General features: G+C 41.4%; 1 protein-coding gene across 10 annotated transcripts in view; it reads left to right on the top strand.

The window, feature by feature from the left end:
• CELF2 (CUGBP Elav-like family member 2) overlaps positions 1–27,319 on the top strand; it is a 766,349-nt gene that overhangs the window by 440,294 nt on the left and 298,736 nt on the right. For 3 of the 10 annotated variants that reach the window (XM_053572284.1, XM_053572280.1, XM_053572283.1), the window contains exon 1: positions 18,299–18,458. The exons of 5 other annotated variants lie outside the window; for them this stretch is intronic. In XM_053572284.1, the coding sequence (XP_053428259.1) occupies positions 18,352–18,458 (107 nt within the window). In that variant the 5' untranslated portion in view covers positions 18,299–18,351. Of the gene's footprint in view, positions 1–18,177; positions 18,459–27,319 lie in introns of those variants that run through there. 2 more of the 10 variants (XM_053572282.1, XM_053572293.1) reach the window with 2 other exon arrangements.

Here is a 27,319-nt window from a genome sequence, read left to right as displayed (position 1 = left end):
GGCCAGTGAATGTGTGTTCACAGAGCTGCGTTTAAATGTTTTCATGGTGATGGCCGTATGGAGGATGCCCCACCCCACTTGCCGTGTCCAGCCACATAAGAGGCCTGTGGGCTATGTTTGTAAAATGTGGACTTTTTTTTTAGGAAATTTGTGGACCTACCATATAGAAATTCTGTTTAAAATAGTTATAGATTGAGATCAAAATACAAAAACATCACTAAAATTGAAAGGGAAGTCTAATCATATATACACACATATCTATTTATCTCGTGCGGAACGTCTAAAAATTCATAATTGATTCATTTCCACTTTTATTCACTTCCTTACGCTACCCAGTAATAATGGATCATACCTATACACTGTAAACCTTTAAAAAAGAGTGTGTGCTCTATATTTCAAATTATTAAAAAAGCAGAAATTCAAAAGATTAATTTTGATATCATTTGTTAGAATCTGAGATGGGTCAAAGTACTGATAGAGGTTTCTTCCCCCACCCAATATCTAATAAGTTTTCTGTGAATCTCATTCATTTCATAAAGAAGTATCTGCTTTACTGCATCATCCTACTATTATTTAACATGGATGTTATGGGTTGTTTTTTTGTTTAATTGGGATTCATCGAGGATACCAAGAGTGAGGTTACATTGATTACATTTGTTAGGTAAAGTCCCTCTTACAATTGTTTCCCACCTCAAGAGGTGTGCCAAGGCTCAGTGCCTGTGGCTCATGAGGCTAAGGCGCCAGCCACATACACCTGAGCTGGCAAGTTCGAATCCAGCCTGAGCCCACCAAACAACAAGAGGTGTGCCATGCACCATGAGCTCCCATCCCCCCATCCCCCATCCTCCCCCTCCCTCATTCCCCTACTCCCCCACCTTGTATTAGCTCATCTGCTGCCTTTGTATGAGAATTGAATTCTTATTCCTCCATTCTGTGATGCTTTACTAAGAAGAATATGTTCCAGCCCAGTCCAGGTTAATACATAAGATGTAAAGTCTCCATCTTTTTAATGGCTGACTGGTATTCCATGGTATACATATACCACAGCTTGTTAATCCATTCCTGGGTTGGTGGGCATTTAGGCTGTTTCCACATTTTGGCAATTACAAATTGAGCTGTGATAAACAGTCTAATGCAAATATCTTTATGATAAAATGATTTTTTTTCTTCTGAGTAGCTCCCTAGTAATGGGATTGTAGAATCAAATGGGAAGTTTTTAATGTGAAGTAAATATGTCACACTAAAGATGAAAAAGTGTGATGATGATTTTTAAGTAGTTTTTAAAATATTGAAAATTGGTTAGGTATTGATACCAAATTAGTAGAAATTAAATTTTCCATCTATCTGGGAAGGAGGAAAGAATAGCGTATATTCTGACTATCTTTACAGTGTAGTATAATTCCATTTATGTGACGGCTAATTAGTGATAGTTTAAAAATTGAATTAATGAATTCAAGGGGTTCAAACCACACTTCAAGCGATGATGGTAGAACTATAAGGAGTAGTTCAATGATCTGGCCACTTCTGCTTCACGGCGGTGTGGCCAGACTCACTGGGCGGGATGTGTGGGTCAAGGTCAGTGTCAGAGCACAAGGTCAGGCATTTGTGTTGCCACATATAATGGGTTTATATGAGTGTTCAGAGGAGAAAAGGAGGCCCCAGCCCTGAGGACTCTCAGTGGTAGCAGGAAGGCAGAACCCAAGAAGTAACTGACTGATGATCATGTAAAGAGAATGCCATTAGAAACGTATACATTTTTATTTTATGGGAAGAAGCTTAAATCCACTAAGAGATTTTTCTAAAGGTCAGCTGTGGACAGCGTACTGGGCAGTGACGATCTTTTAATTTTAGTCTCGCCATCTCAGTTTGATTCTATCACTTGAAACACATCTCAAGGTATTAATGAAAGAAATTAAGATTGGAGAGGTGGCAGAAACTCTTGATTCTAAAACTCAAGCAGCAAAATGATTGGTAATTTTAAAATATCTAGTCAGTTAGCAGTGAAAATACTGTAGCAGCTCTTCAGAAATATTTCTTTTTCCATTTGTGGAAGTTCACTGAAACCTCACTAATTTGGAATAGTCTTCTCTACAATTAGAGAATTTCCCAAATGTAAACTTGTTTTGTAAATATTATAATAAACTTCGGTGTACATATACTACTTAGGTGAGTGGAATAGGTTACATGAAAACAAATAAGTGCCAAGGGGGCTAGATTAAATGTTTTCTGAACTTTAGTAAAATGTCTCATAAAATATCATTTACTTTAAAATATGTTACACCCGAAAATGTTACATATTCTTTGTGATTTCAAGCTGGGATCATGTTTTGATTTAGGTGTAGGGTCCTTGATGTAATTCAAAGATAGAATACATTAAATGAATTATAGCCCTGTAAGCAATTATGGTTTATTCAAGAATAAATAGATGTCATAGTATATAATATAAAACATAATACAATATGTTATCTTCATAGGGTAATAAGAAAAAAAAAACTCAATAAGTACTTAATAAAATCAAGTCTTTACTCCTACGAGGTTGAAAAAAAGAAAAAACTCTTGGAAAAACAGGAATACAAAGGATCTTTTAAAACGTATTCAAAGATAGCTATCTTAAACTAACCAGTAGGAGAAGAGCAAGGGTTCAGATTATCATTCATCAAGTAGTGTTCTAGGAGGGCCAATCATGCCAGTTAAGACTCAGGATCACTGTGGCTCAAAGGGGTAGGGCGCCGGTACCATATGCCGGAGGTGGTGGGTTCAAACCCAGCCCTGGCCACAAACCGTAAAAAAAAAAAAAAAAAAAAAGACTCACAATCAAAACAGCATATATGTTAATTAGAAACATAGACTTAAAAATCTTATGCAAAGCGGGTGGCGCCCGTGGCTCAGTGAGTAGGGTGCTGGCCCCATATGCTGAGGGTGGCCGGTTAAAACCCAGCCCCGGCCAAACTGCAACAACAAAACCAAACAAACAAACAAAAAATCTTATGCAAAGCACGATGGCTCACACCTGTGGTCTCAGCGATTCAGGAGGCTGAGGCAGTGGGAGGCTTGTGCTTAGGAGTTCTAGACCAGAATGGGTAACATAGCAAAACCCCATCTTTTTTTTAATTATCATTTGTAAAATAGATGAATATAAAAATAAAAAGTCAAACAACTAAAAATATATAAGAATTTAAGGAGAGTATAATAAAAAAATGTTTTTAAGTCAACAACTTTACATTAAATTGGTAGTAACACATGTGGAAACTATTTTTGAAAAATGCGTTAAGTCCTTCCTGAGAGAGAAAACATTAAAATTTTAGTAAATTTGGGGATGGAATACATAAGGGCTGTAAAGATGTTAAATTTTCCCAAATATATCCAAGGGTTCAGAACAAATACCAATCAGAATCTCAGTAGAATATTTTTGAATGGACAAGATTCTTCTCAACCTCAACTTGAAGCTCCCTTTGAAAGGAAAGTGTAATGACGAGGGAAACTTGCCATCCCAGAAGTTATTAAACATAGCTACCAACTTTTCATCATTAAAGCAATGTGCTACCAACACACATGGGATCTGACAACCAGACATAAAATCTTAGCCCCAGATTCCCTAGCTATCATCCAGGGCGTGAGAAAAGGATCGTGTCATAAATGATACTGATAAAACTTCCTATGTGGCAAAGAGGGAGAAGTATGGCTGGAACCTCGCCTTATACCATGCACCGAAATGAGTTCTAGATGAATCAAATAGAAACGTTAAAAAATGAACAAATTCAAATCTACTTTCAGGGTTGGCAAGATTTTTACATAAAAAATGAGAGAAATTATTGAAATCTTTGGCTATGTAAAAATTTTTAACTTCATCACTCAAAGCATTTTTAATCATTAAAAATTCATCACCCAAAGCATTTTTAATCATTAAAAATAAATGGACTGGGTATGGTAGCTCATACCTTAATCCCAGCACTTTGGGAGGCCAAGGTGGGAGGATTGCTTGAGGCTAAGAGTCCAAGAGCAGCCTTGGCTAATGTAGCAGAACCCTATCTCTATAAGAAGTACAAAAATCAGCTGGGCCTGATGGCACACACTTGTAGTTCCTATTTGGGAGCTGTTTGGGAGGCTGAGGCAGGAGGATCATCTGAGCCCGGGAGTTTGAGGTTGCTGTGAGCTGTGATCATTCTCTTGTACTACAGCCCAAATGACAGAACAAGACCTTGTCTCAAAAAAGAAAAATTGTAAAAGATGACTGAGAAAGGAAAAAAAAAAATAATTCTTTTATAAGAATCAAAATACAGCAGTAAAGATAGAATTGCTTCAACTCAATTAAAAACCCAGTTTTGACCATTTATGGCAGTAAACGCTAGGGAAAGTATTTATCTTCATTAGTATTTGAAGACAAAACAGTGAAGTAACATAAGTAACATGTTATTACCTATTACATTTGCAAATTAAAATTAAGTAATGCTGCATTTGAGAGTGATAAGCCCTGTGTTCTTCTTCTCATAAACGGGAACATCAACAATTACAAATCTTCTGAAAGGCAATTTGGTAATATATGGTAGACATAAACTAATTCTCTTCTCTCAGAAGAAAATCATAATTGCCCGTCCACATTTTTTGTGTTTAAAAATTTTTATCTCTATGCTACAGATGAAAGTAAAAAATTATAAGTATGTTTAATATCAAATCTTAAAGGAATGGTTACATAAATCATGAGACATCAGTAAAGCGAAATAATATGCAATCCCAGGAAAATATTTTCAAAAATCATTACTTCTGTGAGAAAAATGCCTCACATTCTGTATAAAAGGATTAAACACTCTGATCAATATGACAACAATTTTATATAAAAAGATAAAGTATATGCATTGAAAATGACTAAAAGGAAATATATCAAAAGTTACGAAGTTATTTTCTAGTTAAATGTAGGTGATGATAATTTTTCTTTTTTTAAAAAAAAGCAGGTCAAATTTAGCAGTGGGGGTTACATAATTTTTGTTCTTTATACTTATCTGTATTTCTGAGCATTCCCATTAGCATGAATTTCTTATCTAATCATTAAAAAATGTTATTTTTAAGAGAATCACATCTACAAATATGTCTAAATTATCCCTACGTCTGAGTAATGGCATCCAAATTAAGAACATTTTCATGGTAAAGTTTTAGTAGTGTAATCTTATATGCTCAGTGGGAAGTCAGTATATTGTATTGATAAGTTTCCTTGGAAGCAAGATGCTAAATATAGGCTATAAGAGGAAATGATCTTCTAGGGATTTGTGAATAAATAATTCTTATAAAACAAGTTTTGTTTCAGCCTGAGACAGTCTGGAAGTAGGATTCCATAAGTTGCTCAGAAACGCACCAGCTGACATGTTTCTCCTTTTGTCAACATGGTTTGGGCATCATTTGGAGCAGGTTGTGTTCTCACAGGCTTTGCACAAGCCCCCCTAATAATGATTTTGCAGGTGTTCTGGCAGCAGGCCCTCCTTTATAGAAACGAGAGTGTAATGCATTCTGGTTTATGTGTCTGTGCGCACATGGGAGAGCCTGTGTTGTTTTGTTTGTGTATGGGTTTTGGGTTTTTTTTCCTATAAAGTATTCCTTTTGAAGTTCAGAGCTTAGGCAGAGAGAGCCTGAGTTTGGCGGGTATAACTTCTGAATGCATAAAACAGCAGCTTTAATCTCAGCTTATGATTGACACCAAACAAAATGCAGACTCTCTCTTTGTTCTCCACAACACAGTGGAATATGGGTGGCTATCTGTGGGGTTTGCTGTACATGTATGCATACGTGTGTGTGTGTGTGTGTGTGTGTGCTGTTTGTCCCAGGAAAGAAAAAGGGTTGCAACATTGAGCCACAGACGGTAATGAATTTGGCATCCTTCAAATGTCTGAAGGAACAGTTCTGATGACAGGCTCACAGTGTACATGCTAAGGGGATGTGACAAGGGCCTCAGCTGAGATGGCCGCTGCTAAGAACACTGAGGAGGACAGGCTGCAGAGACCTCTGGTGACAGGCTAAGAGCCTGGAGAGTTTCAGACATGGTATCACCTACCTATCCCAGACTAAAACCATCAGTGGGTCCGGGGGCAGGGGGCCGTGTGATAAACTACCCACATCAGATTAGATGATTGCAAGGCAACAGGGTTACCTGAGGAAGACAGGGAAGTTCTCTATTTTCTCAGTTTTTTGGAGAAGTTTTGAGGTTTTCATCTGTCGGCAGTTTCCCTAGTATTATATATGGCTACAGGCTGCCAGGCTGCCCCCGAAGATTGGAGAGAGTGGAAGAAAGGATTTTCAAAGATCACTAGTGTCGCTCAGAACTCCCGCAGCCTCTTGACTCTTAGATCATCTGAAAACAAAAGGCAGATGATTTTTTACCCCATTAATTGTGCATGGATTCCATTATGCTCACTGCTTCATTCCAGACTTGTTTCTCTATTTCCATCCTCTATCTCCCTATCAGTCTCTCCTTCCTAAAACATGGCTTTGCCATGACTTTCTGCACCATGGTTCAGTTATTCTGTTATGCAACAAACATTTATGGTGTGCCTACTATGTGCCTGGCACCTGACAAGGCTTTGGAGATATGGACGTTCTCTCCACGGTCCCGGATCTCAACAAGCCAACACTCTTATCAGGCCACAGACAAGAAAAAGAATTTATTTGTCAACTTCTACAACAAAGCTACGTACACATTAGCACACAGTGCAATGGCTTGCAACAATAAACATGTATTCTGACACTTCGGTGTCCACAGATCAATGGTGGTTTAGCAGATCTGAGCTGGGTAGCTCTGTTTCAGGTTGTGAGTCAGCTGGGCTTGGCTCCCGACTGTGGGTTGGACTCAGATCATTTCCACGTGTGTTTGTTCTGGACCCAGGTGGAAGGTACAGCAGATTCCCCAGGGCACACTTTTCTCATGATAGATCACAATGCAGAAAACCCACACCAAACCACACAAGCTCATTTAAGGTAATGCCTGCTAACACTTTAATTGCTGAAGCAAGTCACATTGTTAAGACCAAAATCAACAGAGCAGGGACATGTATTCCTCTCACTCTAGTGTATTATGAGTCATACAATAAAGGGGTGGGGGCTGTAATGAATTGGAAGAATAATTCAGTCTACCACATAAATTATGACAATAGATATGATAAATGGTACAAGAGAAGTTTATTCACAGTTTAGAAGAAGTTCAGAGAAATATTTCTCTGGCTATATCAGAGAATGTCAGGGTTCAACCAGAAAAAACAGAATACTAGAATCAACAGATGATGGATTGATAGAACATACATGATAGATAGATTCAATAGGTTATAAATAGATAACTGCTACAGGTATTATTTGACTTTACACAGTTGTGACAGTAGGTTAAGCATGCTCAAGGTTGTTTTTTGTTTGTTTGTTTTTTGGGGGGTGGGGTTGCAATTTTTGGCCGGGGCTGGGTTTGAACCCGCCACCTCCGGCATATGGGGCCAGCGCCCTACTCCTTTGAGCCACAGGTGCGGCCCCACTCTCAAGGTTTATTGTCTGCATCTGATGCTGGAACTTGAAGTCGGTAGGACAAATGGTCAAGAGGGGAAGATGATGAAGTGGTGGGGGGCGATAAAGGGAGGCTGGAACTCCTTGTGGATAGACTAAAACCCTTGTAAATTCCTGTTGCCTCTGACTCTGTAAGGTTCTGTGACCTTGGCAATAGAAATAAACACACCCTTGGCCCAGAAGTCAGAGAAGCTGGGGGGTCTCCAAGGGAGGGCAGGTGCAGCCCAGCCGCTGCTTCACACCAGCAGAGGCGAATCAGCACATCTGCAGCAACATGTGGGAGCCACAGAGCCACGGTTGCTTCTCTCCATCCTTCAGATCTCCCAAGAATCTTCCTTATAGTCCCCCTTAGCTAGAAATGTTTTAAAACAAATTTTAGGGGAAATGTTGACAGATAACAAAGCCATCTAAAGAGGCAGCTAAGCCCTGTGTGGTGATTCACACCTGTAATCCCAGCACTCTAGGAGGCTGAAGTGGGTGGATTGTTTGAGCTCTGGAGTTAGAGACCAGCCTGAGCAAGAGTGAGACCCCCATCTCTACTAAAAATAGAAAAACTAGCCGGGTGTTGTGGCAGGCACCTGTAGTCCCAGCTACTCGGGAGGCCGAGGCAGGAGGATGGCTTGAGCCCAAAAGTTTGAGGTTGTTGTGAGCTCTGACACCACAGCACTCTACCCAGGGTGACAGAGTGAGACTGTCAAAAACCAACTCTGTGGCAAAAAAACAAACAAAAAGTTGCATCTAATTCAACTACTAACTAGTAAGAGAAAATTAGGAAATGCCTTCATGACAGGTGATAATTGAAGTGAACCTTTAAAGATGGGAAGGAGGCTGTAACCCACAAACACAGGCTGGGAATCCTTGTGGATGGACTAATTTAGACGGATACAAAGCATGAGAAAGATAAGCCGCAGGAATACGGAAGACTCTGGTTGATATTGAAGCCCCAAAGCCAAAGCTCCCAGGAACACACTTGGAGTTAAAATTAGGTTCGTTTTACTCGGGAGGCTGAGGCAAAAGAATCGCTTAAGCCCAGGAGTTGGAGGTTGCTGTGAGCTGTGTGAGGCCACGGCACTCTACCGAGGGCCATAAAGTGAGACTCTGTCTCTACAAAAAAAAAAAAAAAAAAAAATTAGGTTCGTTTAACTTGCTGCGCCAACTGAAAATGCCTGCGAAGGGTCTGATCTTAGGAAACAGAAGTGGGCGGGGCTAGTTGTAGAAATGGGAGGGGCTTATGCTGCAGGGTTCTACAGAGGTTTCTAAGGGAGGGGATGGCAGACCTGGATTGGGTGTTTTGGGGGAGTGCTGGATATTAAGAGATTAAACTGTGTCCTCCTCAACATTTATGTATTGAAGTTCTAACCCCCAGTACCTGAGAATGTAACTCTATTTGGAGATAGGGCCGTTCAGGAGATAATTGAGGTTAATAAGGTCATAAGCCTGGGTTCCCAATCCAGTAGGTTTATGTCCCTATAGGAAAAGGAAAAGACACTGGGGATGTGCAGACCTAGAGAAAAGGCCACCAGTAGGCCAAAGAGAGGGGCCTCGTGCAAAACCAACCTGCTGGCACATTGGTCTTGACCTCCAGCCCCCCAAACCGGGAGAAATACATTTCCACTGATTCAGCACCGCTGACTAGCACAGCTGCCTCCGGAGTTATTTCCTAGACAGGAGGAAGAGATTACAGAAGGGGTGGAGTTGTCACTGGTAAGGAAGCCATTGGGAGAGGGGAGAGTTCATTATTTCTGTGGTTGCAGAATGTCCTTTTCTCTCCCTTGTTCCACCAGGATCTCAATTTCTGATGATTTTTATATTCTGTGAGAGCTGTGAATGTTTAGTCAGGAACATTCTGGTCTACCTGTCAGCTACCAGCTGCCAAAAATGTTCATCGCGTTTTCATGGGCATATTCAGAGACGAGTCTCATTTACTGATCCAGAAATTACATGGAAGCATCATCGTTCACTGTGTTAGATGCAGATTTTTTTGGGGGGGTGGGGGGGTGGCAGGTTTGCAGGGTCCTCGGTCTAGCCTCCCCCTTCAGTCCACCCTGTTTGGGTTCTCACCGTCTCCTACATAACCCATCCTCACACTGGTCTCCTTAGCGGGGGATGTCTCACACTTTCCCTCCACGCACGACCGGAATGAAGACGTGCCCTTCAAGCTTCTCTGAACACATTGCTGACCCATCCAGTTACCCAGTGACATGTTCACATAGCAGCTCTTCCCGGATTCATTTCTCCCAGTCTCAATTCCCAGTTGTCCCATCTCCAGCCTATTTTATTCTTCCTCCCCACTCACCTCTCAGCTGTTCCTAATATAGAATCAACATTGTATTGTTCTTTCTTTCACACATCTAAGTTGTAAACTTAGGCTCTGACCTGAGCGTAAGTTTTCTGAGGGTAGGGGCCTCTTCTGAATCCTCCATAGTGGAATTCCGTTTTAGGTAACTAACATTACAGTCCTTCAAATAAAAAAAAAAAAGTTATGGCTTGTTGAACTCCTGTTCAGCTCATCTCATGTTTTTTTTTTTTTTTTTTTTTTTTTTTTTTTTTTTGGTTTTTGGCTGGGGCTAGGTTTGAACCCGCCACCTCCAGCGTATGGGACCAGCGCCCTACTCCTTGAGCCACAGGCGCTGCCCCGGTATAATTTTTTTTTTAACTCAGGCCACATTATGACATCTTTGTCTTTCTTTTCCTTTTTTGCTGCTGAGATGATGTCTTTGACTTATTCATATATTCAACCAGCCAGTATTTCTGAGCGCCTATTTTTGGGCTCCATGCTTTGATATTTAAGCTGAGCCCTGAAGGATACACAGAAATAAACCTAGTGAGGGGGTGGAGGCAAGTGGAGAGTTTTGCATGGGCAGGGGACAGCATGAACAAAAGCACAGAGGCAAGAGAAATCATGGATTTGAGGAATTAGAAGTAGTTCAGGGTGCGAAGAGCAAAGTTCATCAGGTGAGAAAACCTGAGAGATAAGGTGGAGATGTGGGTGGTTGTCATGAGCCGTATTATGTGCTTGGATGTCATCTTAAGGAGAGAGGGACACTTTCCATGGGTTCTACACAGGAGACACCTGGGACCGTATTTCAATATTAAATAACACAGGCTGAAATACGTAGCATGGACCAGAGACTCAGAGTCTGGAGACAATGAGATTCTTACGTAGGACTGGTGGCCTGAACTGGGATCATGTTGATGGACAGGGTAGCGCAATTAAGATCAGCACACTCTCCTTGTCTCTCTGACAATTTTTATATGTAGGCATCCTAGTTCCTATAAATTTATATTCATTAAATTACACTTAGCTTTTGGAGTTAAAAATAGATACAAGAAGTTTTTGTTTTTGTTTTTAAATCTGGGTGCTGATTGCATGGGAATGTCCAGTCTCTGAGTATTCCATGAGCTAAACACTTAACATGTACTTTCCTGTAAATTTAGAATACTTTATTAAGAAAATTTTAAGTATGGCTCGGCGCCTGTGGCTCAAGCAGCTAAGACGCCAGCCACATACACCTGAGCTGACGGGTTTGAATCCAGCCCAGGCCCGCCAAACAACAATGACAGCTGCAACTAAAAGACAGCCAGGCGTTGTGGCGGGCGCCTGTAGTCCCAGCACTTGGGAGGCAGAGGCAGGAGACTCACTTGAGCCCAGGAGTTAGAGGTTGCTATGAGCTGTGATGCCATGGCACTCTACCCAGGGCAACAGCTTGAGGCTCTGTCTCACAAAAAAAAAAAAAGAAAAGAAAAGAAAATTTAAAGTTTAAAACAATTGATCCAGGAAATTTTATCAAAGTCTAGAGCTTATAATTTCTTTAAAACGTTTGCAGTCCCTATCTGGCAATAAAATTAACAGACACCTTCAAAATCTACTCTTGTGGTTGCCTTTTTGAAATATCAGATCCCACCAGCCTCCTGGAAGCATATGAATTTGTTATGCACCGCTGTGTTCCCATCCTGAAGCCTGCAGACAGTCCCCCAGCACCAGCGATAGCAGAGCTCTTCTATTTCCATCTCAGAAGTCAGGGCAAGCAGCTGAGTGTTTGGCTACAGTCGGGGCGAGCAAGGATTTCCCTCTGCCCTCTGCCCTCTGCCCCCACCTTCTTTCTGAGCACACGTGCAGGTACAGAACCTGCTTCCTTTCAAAACTAGGCTGCCTTCTGGAGTTACTGCCCCAGTTCCCTAACTGGTTTCCGAAACTTTCTGAATGTTCCTTCTTCTTATTAGAACTGCCTCGCATTTACATTTAGCATTCAAATAAATAATTCATGATGTCATATATGGCAAGGTAACTCACGACTTTGCATGTATATCTTTTCTCACTCCCACTGGGGTCAAACCCCTTGTAATGTGTGTGGCTCTGCCTTTTCCTGGAGCAGCTTCCTTTGCCAGGTCCTCAATTTTTGCCCTGGGGGTCTGGTCTTGGCCCAATTCTCATTTTTCACCCTCGACTCTCCTCCCGGCTGGCCCCCTCCCCTGCAGCGTCTCTCCCTGCCTCCTCTCCTCCGAGCCTCTGCTCGCTGTCAGCAGAATAAGCCAGCTTCCCGACTACCCTGTTTTACCTTTCCAGTTGCCCTGTCAGTCCACAGTATCATTTGCCAGACCGTCCATGTGAGAAACATCAGAATTACCTTCAACTCCTCAGTTTTCTTCATTCCACTCATTCAGTTGTCCACATAATGATTCTCCCACTAAAATATCATCTGACCCCCTGCTCCATGTCTATAGCTGCTGCCTAGGCCACGTGGAGCAGCAAGATGAGCTCGGCCTCCCACCCATCCCTGCCCCTGACCTGGGCCCTTTCTTACTCTCCCAGCCCCTCCCCGACCATCTGGGTTTGTCTCTCGTTTGGTGTCACCTTCCAGAAAGGAAGCCTGATCTCTTCCATGGTGGTCTTAGTTTTTTTTTTTTGTAGAGACAGTCTCACAGTACTGCCCTCGGGTAGAGTGCCGTGGCGTCACACGGCTCACAGCAACCTCTAACTCTTGGGCTTACGCGATTCTCATGCCTCAGCCTCCAGAGCAGCTGGGACTATGGGTGCCCGCCACAACGCCCGGCTATTTTTTTGTTGTTGCACTTTGGCCGGGGCTGGGTTTGAACCCACCACCCTCGGCATATGGGGCCGGCGCCCTACTCAGGTGCCGCCCATGGTGGTCTTAGTTAAGGTTGTACTGTTTACTTCTCAGGGTCCTGTAAGATTAAATCCACTAGGAAAGAGAGACCCCCAGGGACAGCTCCAACTAGAATTCCATGTGCACAGATAGTGGTTAAGTCACATAATTTCTCTGACTTGGCAGAAAAGAGGTTGCTTATGCATATGACTCCTTTAAAAACAGCAAGAATAAATTTAGTCCATTTTCCTTGCAAATTTTCATGCCTATCTTCTGAACATTCACCTGTGGCCTTCTTGAGATTTCCCATCTCCCTGAAAGTGGCGCTGGGCAAAACATCAGGCCACAAGGCCAAAAATGACCACACCACCCAGTTGTGAACATGTCGTTTGCTAAGTTGTGAGAGTTCACAAACTGAAGCTAGTTATTTTACCAACTAGTTTATTTATGGTAGTCTATTTTTTTTTTTTTTTGGCCGGGGCTGGGTTTGAACCCGCCACCTCCGGCATATGGGACCGGTGCCCTACCCGCTGAGCCACAGGCGCCGCCCTATGGTAGTCTATTTTAATAGAAAAATACTTTTTTTTTTTAGAGATAGTCTCCCTTTGTCACCCTCAGTAGAGTGCTGTGGCGTCACAGCTCACAGCAACCTCCAACTCCTGGGCTTAGGTGATTCTCTTGCCTCAGCCTCCAAAGTAGCTGGGACTATAGGCACCTGCCACAAGGCCCAGCTATTTTTTTGTTGTAATTTGGCCGAAGCCAGGTTTGACCCACCACCCTTGGGACCAGTGCCCTACACACTGAACCACAGGCACTGCCCTATAGTAATCTATTTTAATAGAAAAATACTTTAAATTCATATTTTTTGTCTTCAACCAACCTTTCCCTACCTACACAGACATTGTTCTCTAAAGCTATGTCTTGACATCTGCTTTCTTTTGCAGCAAACAGTCATTATTACTCGTTAGAATCATACCTCTTAAATTTATCTAGTACCTATTTTCAAGTGGCTTCTTAGAGTTCTAAGTACTTTATGGTTTATTATTTACATCTACTCATCGAGAAATATGACACTTTATGATTTTAAGGGTCTTTGCGATCATTCTTGCTAATGATGTGTCTCTGTGCCCCACTCATCCTAGTAAACATCTCCATTTTGAAATTGAGTACATCATCCCACAGCTTGTGGAAGGAATGTCCCTTTGTAATTTCGGGCCCTTGGCTTTGTCACTGGGATGGCTGCCTCCTACTTCAAAAGATGACTTTTGAGTATTCCAGTGAAAGGAACTCATGTTACAGAGATGCCAAGGCCACTATCAGCCCTTTATTTACCACTGCCCCTGGGGGTTTCCTTCAAACTCCCTGTCAGCTGTATGTTTCGGGGAGTGATCTGGGATGCCTGTGTTCTTTTGGCTTTGGGAGTTTTCACCCCCAAGGCAGGAAGGGGTTCAGGGGCTGGAAGATCAGGATCAGACCAGGCTGTTTCTTCTGGTCTCCTGTCCCTGGTACTTGCCCACTGGTACAGCCTCACTGCTTTTTCTCCATCACATCCACAGACACCCTCTTCTGGGGTTGACAAATCTGGGTCACAAGAATTCTGTGTCTTCTGCACCCTATCAGCAGGATGGAAGAAAATTCATTTGTTCACACATGTACTTAATGAACTTCATCAAGCCCTACTATAGGATGCCACACTTAGGACACTGAAAATCCATTTCTTGTAGACCTTGGTCATTGCTTCATATTTTACAAATTCTGCATTGTCTTTCCATCTTTATAGCAATATGGTATGTTTCTTAATTAAACTTAGCAGTTCTTGTAATCTGAAACTGACAGCTAAATAGATTTAAAGTTCTTGGGGCCTCCACATTCCAGGATTGTTCTTTCAGGATGTAGGTCTTAGAAATAGGCTAGGTTTTTGTAATGGCCCATCCTTACCAAAGAATCCATTCTGCTGAGTCCTTATCACCTCTTATCTCATATACTTCCTTGAATGGTACTTTCTGTTCCTTTTGCAATGTAAATGGCAAAATGCAAAGACAAGGCACAGAGGCAGAAAAATGCTGGAGTTGTTAATGTTGCATGTGAAATTTAGCTTTTTATTCTGGAAATTATCCATAATAAAAATAAATGCACATATAATTTACCTTTTAAAAAAAATTTAGGAAGCTCAAATCTAGAAAGGCCAAGAAGCTGGCCGATTCCTAGCTCACCATCAATATTCTCACATTACAGCACTTTTCTAGGTTTCCCCTCACCAAGTTTGCATCATTAGCTAACAATTTAATTTACATATGTGGTTAAAAACAGAAGCTATCAAGACAGTCTAAATTTTTGTTTTTGTTGCTATTGTTGTCCTCGGCTAAATACTGCTATAATGATGCTTGGGGAAAACTCCCCCCTACAAATCAAATTTAGTAATAATCAGATTTGTTAAAAAATTGTGCCCTACTGCAAAGGACCTCAAAATTATAATAATTTGTCTTCAAAAGTTGTTAGTCCATCTTGTCTCAAATCAATCTTTATTTGGGATAAAGTTTGAAAGGAATTGATATGATACCAATATCCAAGACATATCCTTTTAAGTAATTTTTCATTAACTTTCTATCCTGGAAGGTTATTACTGTCACATTAGGAATGCGTAAGAGACATTACACAAACACTCCTTGAAAACCATGCCTGCCAGGGTGTCTGTGAACCTCTGTACCCAGTGGGGAGTCTGGGTTGGCGAGAAGGCAGTTCCCAAGTTCGGTCATGATTGCGCCTTCTGTGGGAAAGCCACGCCATCTTTCTGCACTTGAACTTCTACCGCTGAGTCGGTAAAGTAACCAGCTCTGCCTGCCCTACTGGGTTGTTCCAGGGATTAAATGAATCACTAAATGTGAAAAGGTCTTGAAACCTGAAACACAGTGGCATGAAAGGAATTTCTCTGTGTTGTCATCTGTGCCAAGCCAATGCCTGAATTAGAAGAAAAAGCGTTGGGGGGTTTTGTTTCGCTACACGTGTGTTAAGGAAATGGCATCAACATTTCTTATTTAAAAAATAAAATGGGGGCGGCGCCTGTGGCTCAGTGAGTAGGGCGCCGGCCCCATATGCCGAGGGTGGCGGGTTCAAACCCAGCCCCGGCCAAACTGCAACCAAAAAATAGCCGGGCGTTGTGGCGGGCGCCTGAAGTCCCAGGTACTCGGGAGGCTGAGGCAGGAGAATCGCCTAAGCCCAGGAGTTGGAGGTTGCTGTGAGCTGTGTGACGCCACAGCACTCTACCAAGGGCAATAAAGTGAAACTCTGTCTCTACAAAAAAAATAAATAAATAAAAAAATAAAGTGGTCCTCTCTTCACAGTTCCAGTGGTTAAAAATAAATCCATCGCTTTATTTAACAATTAGTTATCCATTACCAGCTAAGAGAAAGATATTCTACTGGGTCATTAGTAAGTGCAAAGGTTAACTCACTATGAATTCGTAGGGTCTAAGACGTACTTGACACTATGTAAATACGGTAAACAGCGTGGCTTTTTCCTACTCCTTATCTTTGTAACCTCAAGTTCGGCCCATGCAGCTGGTAAGGCCCTCAATCTGTCACTTTAGTGGAGTTTGGACAAATACTAAACTCTGACTTCAACAGCTTTCAAATTAGTTAGGTCCCTAGACTAAAAAGGAAGCAGAGAAAATATAAAATATTTAATGGTTTGGTTCAGTTCCCGTCATTACTAGCATAGATCCATAATTTATTTCAATGTAAGAAGAGTCTCATGCTCTGTAGCACAAGCTTTCAATGCAAAGCATCTATTTATGGATAAGCTAGTGCATTATTGTTTTATGTTAGTACTTTCCGCACAGTTTAGCCCCCATTAGAAAATATATGGAAGTATGCAGAAAGGGGCTTTATGTCTGAGTAGCTTATTTTTACCTTTCTCTAATAGACAAAACTCATGGCAATGTCAGTCCCAGCATTCTACTTTTTTTTAAACATTTTTTAATATTTCCATGTACTAAACATACCCAGATTGATGATAAGCTCTTCATGTGTTTTAAAACAAATTAGCATCCATTATCCCCAAGAAGAGACACAGAGAGGTTAAGGAACTTCAGCCCAGCACTTAGCACAAGTCCCAAGGGAAAAAAAATAGGCTCAAACTCTCTCCCTAAAATCTTTCTGGTTCCAAGCTCATTTACATGATGCTTTTCTTACTTCAAAAGAACATCTTAGATTTTATATGATATCATTCCTTGGCAAGGTCGTTTGTTTTTATATATTCACCCCATCACTTTCAAACATAATGAAGCAGGGATATGTGAAAATGGGGTTGTTTTAGGGACAAGACTTGCATTTCATGATTTGAACTTTGTCAAGTGATTCATCACCAGCCTTCTCACTGCCATCTAGAAATAGTCCTGGTGGCTGCTATCCTTTGCTTATTTGCCTTAGTGCAGTTGATACACTATGCAAGATGGCTGAACCGCCGACATTAAAAAACCTTCATCCCCACCGCCCCCAAGAACATCTCCATTTTCCTAAGCTGTGAACTAAGACCAAGTTCAGAGGTCAGAGATCTTAGCAAGAAACTAGAGTGTGTTCCAGATCTTCAAATAGGTGGGAAAGAGACACCACCATTATTTTCTCTGCTGTTATTCCCATGAATGCTTCTGAGTCCGGAAAATTCCTAAGGTGCGTGGTTGTCCTGGTAGAGGCTGGGAGAGAGACAGGTATTCAGTGACCCAGTGTGACGTGGGCTGTTCTGTGTTGTTCCATCCAAGCTGAGAGCATTCTCTCCAGGAGGTACCTTAGCTTGCATTTTTGAGGACTGATTGTTCAGTCTCCAGCAAGCATCCCATCTTTTCTCTGTGTGTGTGTGTGTGTGACTTGCTGTTTTACTTGGCTAATCTGCATGGAATTCTTCTAATTCCAATAAACAGAAGTACAATGCATATTTCCCTGGTAACTGTATATGTGAAGCCCTGCGAATATGCTAACGGGAGGTTTTTCTTATTTTGGGAAAGAGAAACTCATTGGTCTTTGGACAATGATGCTCCTGTGTTTTTAGGACTTCCCTGTGACCCAACCATCTGCCCAGCCTTCCTCCTTTACACTCCCCCCTTCAGGTGAATTATGCTCTGCTTTGTAAGAACTGTGGTGCCCACAGAGTTAAAATAGTTACAACTCTCCCAAACTCTGTCCTCTGTGTCTACAACTCAGGGTGAGGCTGAGGGCCTTGACCTTGGGACTTCCTGCGGACAGGAGGAGAGGAACAGCTGAGTCCAACTGTGAAGGCAGGCATCCCAGAAGAGCAAGGCAGAAATCTCCCCCATCACACTGACCTATCCAAACCTTCCCTCCTTCCTTCTGCCATGCTTGCTGGTGGTGGACGGCTAAAAGAAACTGTGCCATTGGCTTTGCTATTAAATGTCTAAGCAAAAGGTAAATGAGTTGCTTATGTTCCTTTCCCATTTTTTAAGATGGTAATTAGGAGAACTAACACCAGCCAGGCTTGAGTGAATGCAAACAAGACCCCTATAGGCAGCAGAGTGTATTAGTGTAAAAATATGCACAGACAACATAACTTGTCAGAGAGGATTATTTCTACTTAGTGAATCTGCAGGAGCCCCTGTGCTCTTCTATTCAGCGTTTGACTAGACAGGAGAGTGGAGGGAGAGAGGGAGAGGGAGAGAGGAGGAGGAGAGAGGGCGCCTTAGTGAACAGTGACTGTGGCATTGATGTTTGAGCGTACTTCTGAACTGGCTTTTGTTGAGACTATCAGTGTAGAAAGCATGCGCTGTCCCAAATCCGCTGTTACTATGAGAAATGAGGAGCTGCTTTTAAGGTATGTTGTTCTGTCTTTTGTTTTTAATGCTCCCCTAGTTTCTAGAGCTGGCCAAGACGATAACTATGCCCTGAACCAAGTAGCTTCCTTATCCTAGAAGAGAAGGGGGGAAAAAAGAATCAAAGAGAGAGGGGGAGATGAAACCGAGACCCAGAGATTGGGAGAAAGAGCGAGAGCCAGAGAGAGAAAGGCTGACTGCCGTGCGTTCTATTTGTATTACTTGCCTTTTGAAAGCATATCATGTATTTGCTCACTGCTATTTGTGAGTGGCCAGTGGACAATTTTAAGGGCTCCGAATCTGGCTCTTGGTTCGTCTTTTCCTTTGCAATGTCTAAGCCTCTTTCATTATTATGCACTCTGCCTGGGATAATCACCGAAAAAAGAGCTGAGGAGACTCCATATTAGACTTGCGTTCCAAATACCGCTCTAATCTGGACTTAACCTACCTAAATAGTCCTCCTGTGTTACCAGGTTTGGATCACTTTGTCCTGTTTGCCAAAATGTGTACCTGTTTGGAGACCTCTGTGCATGCATGGCGTCTTGGGTCCCCATGTATTGAAAGCAAATATTTGTTTCCTGCGTCTGTGTTGGGGTACCTTCATGTACCAAGAAGGAGGCACCACTGACCTTTCGAAAAGCAGAGAGAGAATTATGATAGAATTGGCATCCTGCTTTGAAAAATGTAGTCTTTTGTTTATTTGCTAGCAGACATCCTCGCACTGAATACATCTTTGGGTCTGACAATGGGACTGGTTGAACAATGGAGCTGTCAAACTAGCTTAATGCATGTCTGGGGCTTTATTTATTTTTTTTTTCTTTCTCAACACCCTTTTTTATCTCCTATAATCTTGTTTGTATAGGCTATACAGAATGAAGAGCTTTTCCAACTGCTTGTTTGGGGTTTTGTGCTTTTAAAAAATTGAGTATCTACCGTTCATAGAGCTTCTTGCGTTTTGCTACTATGCTGGCTGGATTAAGTTAAGAGATTTATTGCTTACCTCTCCGTTAACTACTGAAAGAAAACTTATTGATTGAGAATGCTTGTAATACCCTTCTCATTCTGGCAAATGCCTTGTGATCAGACCTGCCTCTATGGTATTTAATGCTTGGAGATTTAAAATTTGCCCATTTGGTGGACTTAGGGAGCATAGCGTGCAAGAGAAGTTAAGAGGAATATTTTTAACGTTTAGGTAAATTATAGCTTACAATCTCTACTTCTCTTTCTGGCTTCCATGTAGATAAACAGTTTAGAAATTCAAGGAAAAGTGAGAACTTTTGCCTTTACAGTTTTGGTCACAAACTATTATTATACAGCCTATCAAGTTGTTAAGTTAAAGGTCTCTATGGAATATATTGATTTTTGATTTATGCTTATATCCTCATAAAATGCATTTCTATGCAGGGCAAACATTTCTTACATCTTTAAATATGCTTCAGTTTATAAGAGAAGCATTGGTTTCCACGGTAAGACTAGAAAGACTTTAGAAATAGAAAATGGAAAAATCTGTTTCAAACTTCTCGAATATTAAAACTATTTTTATTCCCACATTAGATATAAAGGCATTGGCCCCAGAATAGCAAATGATAATTGATATCCATGAAAATAATTTCACTAAGGCTGATTTCCATGAAGAATATATCTTATCTAATGTCCTAGTATTTTGCTTAATTAGTTGTTTGTGCCAGAGCAATAAATCAAAATATATTCATAAATTTATAGACAGAGATTAAGAACCTAATTTTTAAAAATAGAGAAATTGTTTTGAAGAGGGAAATTTTTTTTAATTCATTTACAAATCTGGTGGATTATATTTTGGTTTACATTAGTGATATTCTCAATAAATAAGGAACAAAATGTATTACTTACAGAAACACAGTTATGAGATGTTAGCTCTCTTTCAGAGTTTGGACATGAATTTCAATTTTTTAAAACTTAAGTTGAAATGTTATGGAATATTTAATGCAGAATTATTAAAATACATGTTAGCAGCTAAATACAAGTGCCTTGTCAAGTAGAGATTTTCCTATCAACAATGTTTTCAGAAGCGTAGGTGCACCCAAAGCTTACATATGGAGTATAATGCTATTTTTTCTAAAGTTATCGGTTGTAAATCGAGTGGATTTTAAAGGCCTTCTTCTTATATTCTCTTACTTCCAATGGGATCTGAACTGGTCATTCCATCGGGTATACCAATAATTGCTTTTAGGATGAGCTCGTAAAATGTAATTGGGGAAGCTTTATATCTGAGGCTGCAGCACTGCCACCAGCAGACCCATAATCTGCGTTCATGGGAAATTTTCTTTTCTTTTCTTTTCTTTTTTTTTTTTTTTTTTTCAAAACAAAGGTTGCAAGTCAATTTTTGTGGTTTGGGAGGAAAGTAGTCCTCTGTGCTTCCTGCTGCTTGTCAGCAGCTCACTTAAGAAATCACTTGGAAACCTCCATGTTGAATTTTTGACTAAATTATCAATTATCGAGCTGTGGTCTCTGAACTTTTATTTCTGGGTGGTCATACTTAGGTCCAGAAACAAGGGAGATCCCTTCTCAACTTGTTTGTTTCTCCGGTGGTTGGATCCATTACTAGTTTTGAGGATTTGGAGACTGCCCCATTGCAGCCTCCGCCATGCAGATGTCTTCTTCTGTAATCTGATGGGGATGGTGTGAGGTTGCCTGAAGCCTGCAAAGTTGGCTGCATCTATTTCCACAACAGTAACAGGATATTTAATCTGTACCCTTCCATAAGCTTCTACGTGTAATGATTCCCCGAGATAGTGACCTAAACAAAGTTGAAATAAAATTTAATTCTAAGCCTAGACCTGCTGAAAAGGAATAGGAAAAGATTCAAACTGGGAAAATGGTTTCTTTTAATAGAGAGTAATGATTGTGCCCTACGCCCCTCGACCATGAGCCTCGGGAATATTCACACTGATGTGTTCAGCAGACCACAGACCGAGATCTGCAACCTCGGTGTATTAATATTCCTTTATTTGTTAAAAATGAAACCCCATAGTTTTTCTTTCTCAAAACATGAACATATACAATTGCATGACATCCTTTTTGAGGCTGAAAAACAAAAGAGAACGTATGATTAATATTCATATTTAGAACTTTATAGCAAGTGCAGATTGTGCTGGAATACCTGGGAAGTCATTCAAAGAGTAAATCAATACTAATTATTGTAATCAGGGGGGTTAATTAGGTGAAAATGTGGCTGATGGAAGGTTCAGTGCTCACAGCCTTGGAAACCCTCAGGTTGATAAAAAGAAAGTAAAATGCAAAAAAAAGCCTTATAGGAATGATCACTGTGCATTTAAAGTGCCAGAATTTGTAGAGGAAAAACATACCTGGATTTTGTGTAACTGTGGTAGTGAGGATATTAGAAATATCCAATTCGGTTTCTTGTATAGAGATTTCTGTAAAAGTCATGAACAGAACACAGTTTGCTCAGCGGCATCTGCTGCTCCATAGCTTTCATTTATCTGTGCTTGTCCAGATAGTAACGCGCGTGAGACCATTCAGGGGCAACAGTGCCTTCTTAAATCTCCTTTATTCAATTTCACTGAACTGCTTTCTCCATTTTTGCTAATTGCTGGGGATTTTGTGGGGAGTGTGGGTGTGTGTTCTCTCATTTCATAAAACTATTGATTGCTTCTCCAATTGTTACTGGACAGGGGAGTTTTTCTGGACTCATAATGACTTCTGTCCTGGAGGAAAGAGGAGGCAGTGGTTTGGAGAAGATTAAAATTCGTGGCATCTAACTTAGCTGACATTGGAAAGAGAGTTCCTGAGGAGGGAAGGGTTGAAGGTTGTAGCCCATTCAGAATTGAGGTGTCCCAGAGTTGAAGCACCTCCTAGATCACAGGGTACCAATTTATAGAGGTTGGACTAAGATGGAAGCAAGATGTAAGCGAGAGAGAGAGAGAGAGTGTGTGTGTGTGTGTGTGTGTGTGTGTGTGTGTGTGTGTGTGTACCTCCGCTCAACTCAGAGATGATGCTGGTTAACTCTGATTTGCAACAAGGTACACGGCTCCCAACCCCACCCTTCTGCTTCTGGAATGTCGTCACCAATTATCACGTACAGGTATGTGTATCTGTGCCACAGCTTTCTTCGGACTGTGTGAAGAAATCTGGCACATTTTCTTATATGTCAAGACCATCACAGTTAACAGGAAGTGGCATCTGCGGAGAGAGGGTGACACCAGCCCAAAGTGACATGTGTTATGAGGACAGATCGAGCTCCGGCTACCTCAGCCCATTCCACATTGACCCGCCCGTGATTGGCTGCTTAAGATTGTGATGAATCACTCAAATTTACGAAGCTGGATTGTCAGCGTGCCCTCAGAGAAAAATAAAAGCTAGAATTTTCCTGTAAGATTATTCAGTTCAACAAACTTTGTTGTCATGGCAAGGGAGAGTTTTAGGTTTGAGGTTATTGTGTTCGTTCACCTGCAGTATCTGTGGCTTTCCCGACTCCCGTTTGAGAGACCTTGCAGCTGCCATCAGTAAGAACTGTGTTGAAATGTATGGGCTCTCTTTTAGAGTACCCAAGAGAACTAGAGTCCCAGACCAAGGTATCAAAAACTACAGGCACCATTAACATCACAGGGCCTGTCGCCCTTGCAGAAATGAGAACGACAATCTTACAGGAAGGTGAACCATCTGCTCAGCCCTCTCTAAATCAGTTATTTTAAACTTGCTCATTGTCCAATGCCAATTTTGGAAAAAGTGTAGGACTAAAGAAATGGAGCATGGCAAGAAAGGAAGCAGCAATAGGGAATAAAAAAGGGAACTTTTCAGAAGCAGCAGTTTTTGCTTCTGAGTTGTATCAATGCCCATCTATACCCTCACCTGTTCACCTGTGGTTCACGAGTTCTCCAAAGGAAAGCATCCTAGGCCTCACTTCCCGTGGGCTTTTATCTGCAGGATGGGAACACATTGTTGGAAGGAGTAATAGAGAAGTTTAAAGCCTTGTGAAATTAAAACGTGAATCTGTATGTGTCTAACCTGCCCATGTAGGTCATGCTGCAGTCATAACCAGTGAAGCAACAGATATATACGGTGCCCAATAAAGGATGTAGTCTGGGCCCTCAAGGAGCTCACAGTGCTCATGGAACAAAGAGAAGACAGTGGGTAAGGAGTGGCCAGGTAGTGCAATGCAAAGGAAGGGCAGTGGAGCTGGGCCTAAAAGGATGCCCAGGTGGAGTTAAAAAGGACGGGAGGGGCGGCACCTGCAGCTCAAAGGAGTAGGGCGCCAGCCCCATATACTGGAGGTGGCGGGTTCAAACCCAGCCCCGGCCAAAAACTGCCAAAAAAAAAAAGGATGGGAGGTAGCATGAGGGCACCAACATTTGTTTATAAAACAAAACCCAATTCTTAGCTTAATCACCTTTCTTCTCTAGACACTTCCCCCAAAGTCATTCACATCTGTCCTTTCTAACTCTGCCATATTCCTATGAAATATTCCTATGAAATAGGGCAGATGTAGCTAGCAGCATTCAGAGACAATCAAGAGATGAAGCAGTTGGGTAACATAAAGCTTTGCACTCAGCCAGAGCAATAAGATAGGACACATTCTACTTGGCTTGAGTAGAGAGCTATACCACTTTTCCATGAAAATTTTGGGTAGTTCTTTTAAAGGAAAAACTACCCCCCTCACCCCATGGACTTTATGGGAATTAGCATCAAAAGCAAATTTAAATAAAAAGTCATTTGGGATTTTCAAAAACCTCTATCCTCTGCTAAAAATGGCTAGAGATTTGAATCATATTGCAGGGAAAAAATAAATTTCTTGTGCTCAAAACCTTAATGTATTTTCAACCTACATGCCACTTTAATAGCTTGGTTATATAATTGCTGTAGTAATAATTAGGGCAACACATTGTACTTCTTATCTGAGGATCACGGTGGGCTTTGATTGTTCAGCCATTCATCCTTTCTAGGAAGGAGGGAATGCCCATGTGCAAGACAAAGGTGTTGAACCTGAAAATTAACTGACCTGTCTCTAGTGTCAATCAACTCTGACAGAATGAAATGCTGTATCCAACAGGTTTGGGTCCTAACTCTCATACTCTGTTCACTCCCTTTGAAAGTAGCATTTCCCCTAAGAGGTCTAATCTGCATGGGCCGGATCAGGTATCTTCTGATGCTAGAGACCTTAGCTCTTTGGTAGGAATCTCTCACTTGTTACAGTGAGTAGAGTACATTCATGTGCTTTATTTTATAGAAACCCAAGCTTGTGGTCTCTTATTCCTCACTCTTCTTCAAGATGTATTTGCTTAGAAAAAGGAGAGACCTTCAGGCAAATGGGGCCGTCACGCCCCCAGAGATTCTCTGGAAGGTTGAGATTTTGATTCTTGCCAAGTTTGCTCCCAGACAGCCCCACCCTAAAGCTCGAAATGTCTGTTTCCTCTCTTTCTCTCCCACCTGTTGCTGCTTTTTCTGGGACCCAGCCTTACCCCCGCAACTGTATCCTCCCAGCTGTTGTATTTTGTCAAGCAGCAATTTCTCCTTGTTAAAATTTACCAACACGTGACGGCAAGATAAGACCTTTTGGCCAATTGGGGAAAACATTTTGCCTAGGTTGGGGGTGTTGAAGGGAGGATTGTGAAGGAATTAAAAACCTCATTCTGATAAGTGTAAATTTTGTTCCTGCCGCCAGGCTGGCACCAGATAAGGGCACCTGGTTTAGTTTGACAAATCTCAGCATCTTCAAGAGGGCACTGGAACATTCCTTCAAAGGATTTTTTTTTTTTTTTTCTGAGTGCCTGCCATGTGCAAATGATGGTGCTAGACAGGGAAGCCTTTTTCTTCTCCCCTCCCTTTCCCCCAGACTTCTCCTTCCCAATTTTCACATCTTATTTACTCACTTCATGGTGTGCTCAACAGTACATGGTCTCCCTCCCTCTTTCCCTGCTAATGTCTGGAAAGGAATCCCAGGGCTCCAGGCAGAGACAGCTGTTCCTAGTTCAGAAGTCGGCCCTGGTCAAGGCAAGTTAAACTTGATTTTCCTCGCAGACAAGCAACCCACAACTACTCTCTTCTCTCTAGTAGTCACCTACCTCCTCAGACACGCGGCTGAAGGGGAAGGCTTCTGCCATTGGAGACAAAGAAGGGGTGAGGGAAAGAAAAGCTGAGACGGGGGAAAAACAGGCTGCAGCCTCAGGATAATGGAGAGAGGAGAAAAAGGAAAGGGAAAGTTGGAGAGGGAAGTAATGAGGTGGTTGCATTCTGGGTCTGAGAGATGCCCAGTAGTACCGTTTCATCCCCTGGGAGTGGAAGCTTCAGAAAACTTTAAGGGGGCATCTCACTGCGGAGTGCGAAGGTATGTATCCAGAGAACCAGCTTTAGGCAGAGGCCTCTTCAGAAGGGAGATAAATTCACTATGTGTGTGTTTTGGTTTTATCACACACAGATTGGAAAAAAAACACAAGATCACAAAAAGTCAGTGGAAGCTGCTCTCAAGGAGGAGTAATGACTCAATATTCTTTTCAAAAGATGTTCAACTTATTGACATTTAATTATACCCAAATTGTTCTAGGAATGTGATAATGTTGCTGTTCAGAAGCTTTCAAAATGGGGAGAGGAAAGGATAAGTGATCATTTAAAACTTATGATTGGAATATAAATATTTTTAAAGTGGTATCTTTATGGAAACTGGAAAAGATATATTTACGATGTATTGCTTAAGGATTTGTTTGGGTGGGGTTTTTTAAACACATTAAAAAATGTTTATAAGTTGCTAATGAAACTGGAGTAAGGCAAGAATAAACACATGGCCACAAAGTCAGATACTCTCTCAGGTACTTAAAATTCATGCGTATTTCAAATTTATTGCTTCGAAATGATGGAAAATCCCCTTCTACGCCTGAATTTCTTGCTCCAAATGGCTCTGAGCACATTGGGTTTGATTTTTGTTTCTTTGTTGTTGTTTTTAACTGAAACAGCGATGCTAGTAAAATTTGAATTTGCCAATGTGGTAGGGGAAAGATGTTTTGGATTTTGGTTTGTAAGGACTAGCCAGAAGTGAGTGGGAAAGAAATCCTTCAGTAAAGATAGTTCTTTTGAGTTGACTGAACCACCAACCACCGCAAAAAAAGATGTGCTGCTACCTCTTTGTTCTGTAGTTGCAGTGATGATAGCTTCTGCTTCTAAAGAGATGGTATTTGGGAAGTTATGTACAGGAATAATAAGAAATGGAAATTTACCATAAGATATACAGGGTTGTCTGTAGGAGAAGAAAATTAACTGTTTGGTTATAAACATTAATCACCATATATCAGGCACCAGTTTCTTAATTACAGCGTGAACTTTGTGCAAAAATTGTTAAAAGATCTGTAGTCAATAGTCTATATTCTGGTTCATCGATTGAGTGGGCTGGCAGGAAAAGAATTCTTCCAATTCAAGCAGTCTGTACTCTTCTGACAAATGCATTTGGTAGCACTGTTTCTATTGAGAGGGTTTTTTTTTTTTTTTAATGCTGGTGATAATTCAGGACTCAAACAATGGCCTTTAGACAAAACTCAGTCCGAGATGAGGGACTGAGAGGGAAGTGGGAACTGAAACTGCACAGTTGTGCTCTTGCCTTGGAAGGCCTCATATAAAATGAGGTCATTCAGAAACTTTCCCTTGAAGTGCTTCCAATTCTTGAATTGCCTTTTGTTTGGGAAATGAATAGCAAGTTGATTAAAAAAAGGAGACAATTAGGGAAGGTAGGGGGCTGGGGCTGGGGAAGAGCTTATGGTTTTTCTACAAGGGAGCTAAAACTATGAGGAAACTTGATTGTCTCCCCCAGCGTGGTCCCTGGTGATGTCAGCACAGGGTGGTGTCGCCATGCGGTTCATGCGCACGAGGGGGTGCCCCCTCT

Source organism: Nycticebus coucang, chromosome 20 (genome assembly GCF_027406575.1).
Source record: "Nycticebus coucang isolate mNycCou1 chromosome 20, mNycCou1.pri, whole genome shotgun sequence".
Taxonomy (NCBI): domain Eukaryota; kingdom Metazoa; phylum Chordata; class Mammalia; order Primates; family Lorisidae; genus Nycticebus; species Nycticebus coucang.
Note: the sequence above shows the minus strand (reverse complement) of the source record. Positions and strands in the feature narration are given on the sequence as shown.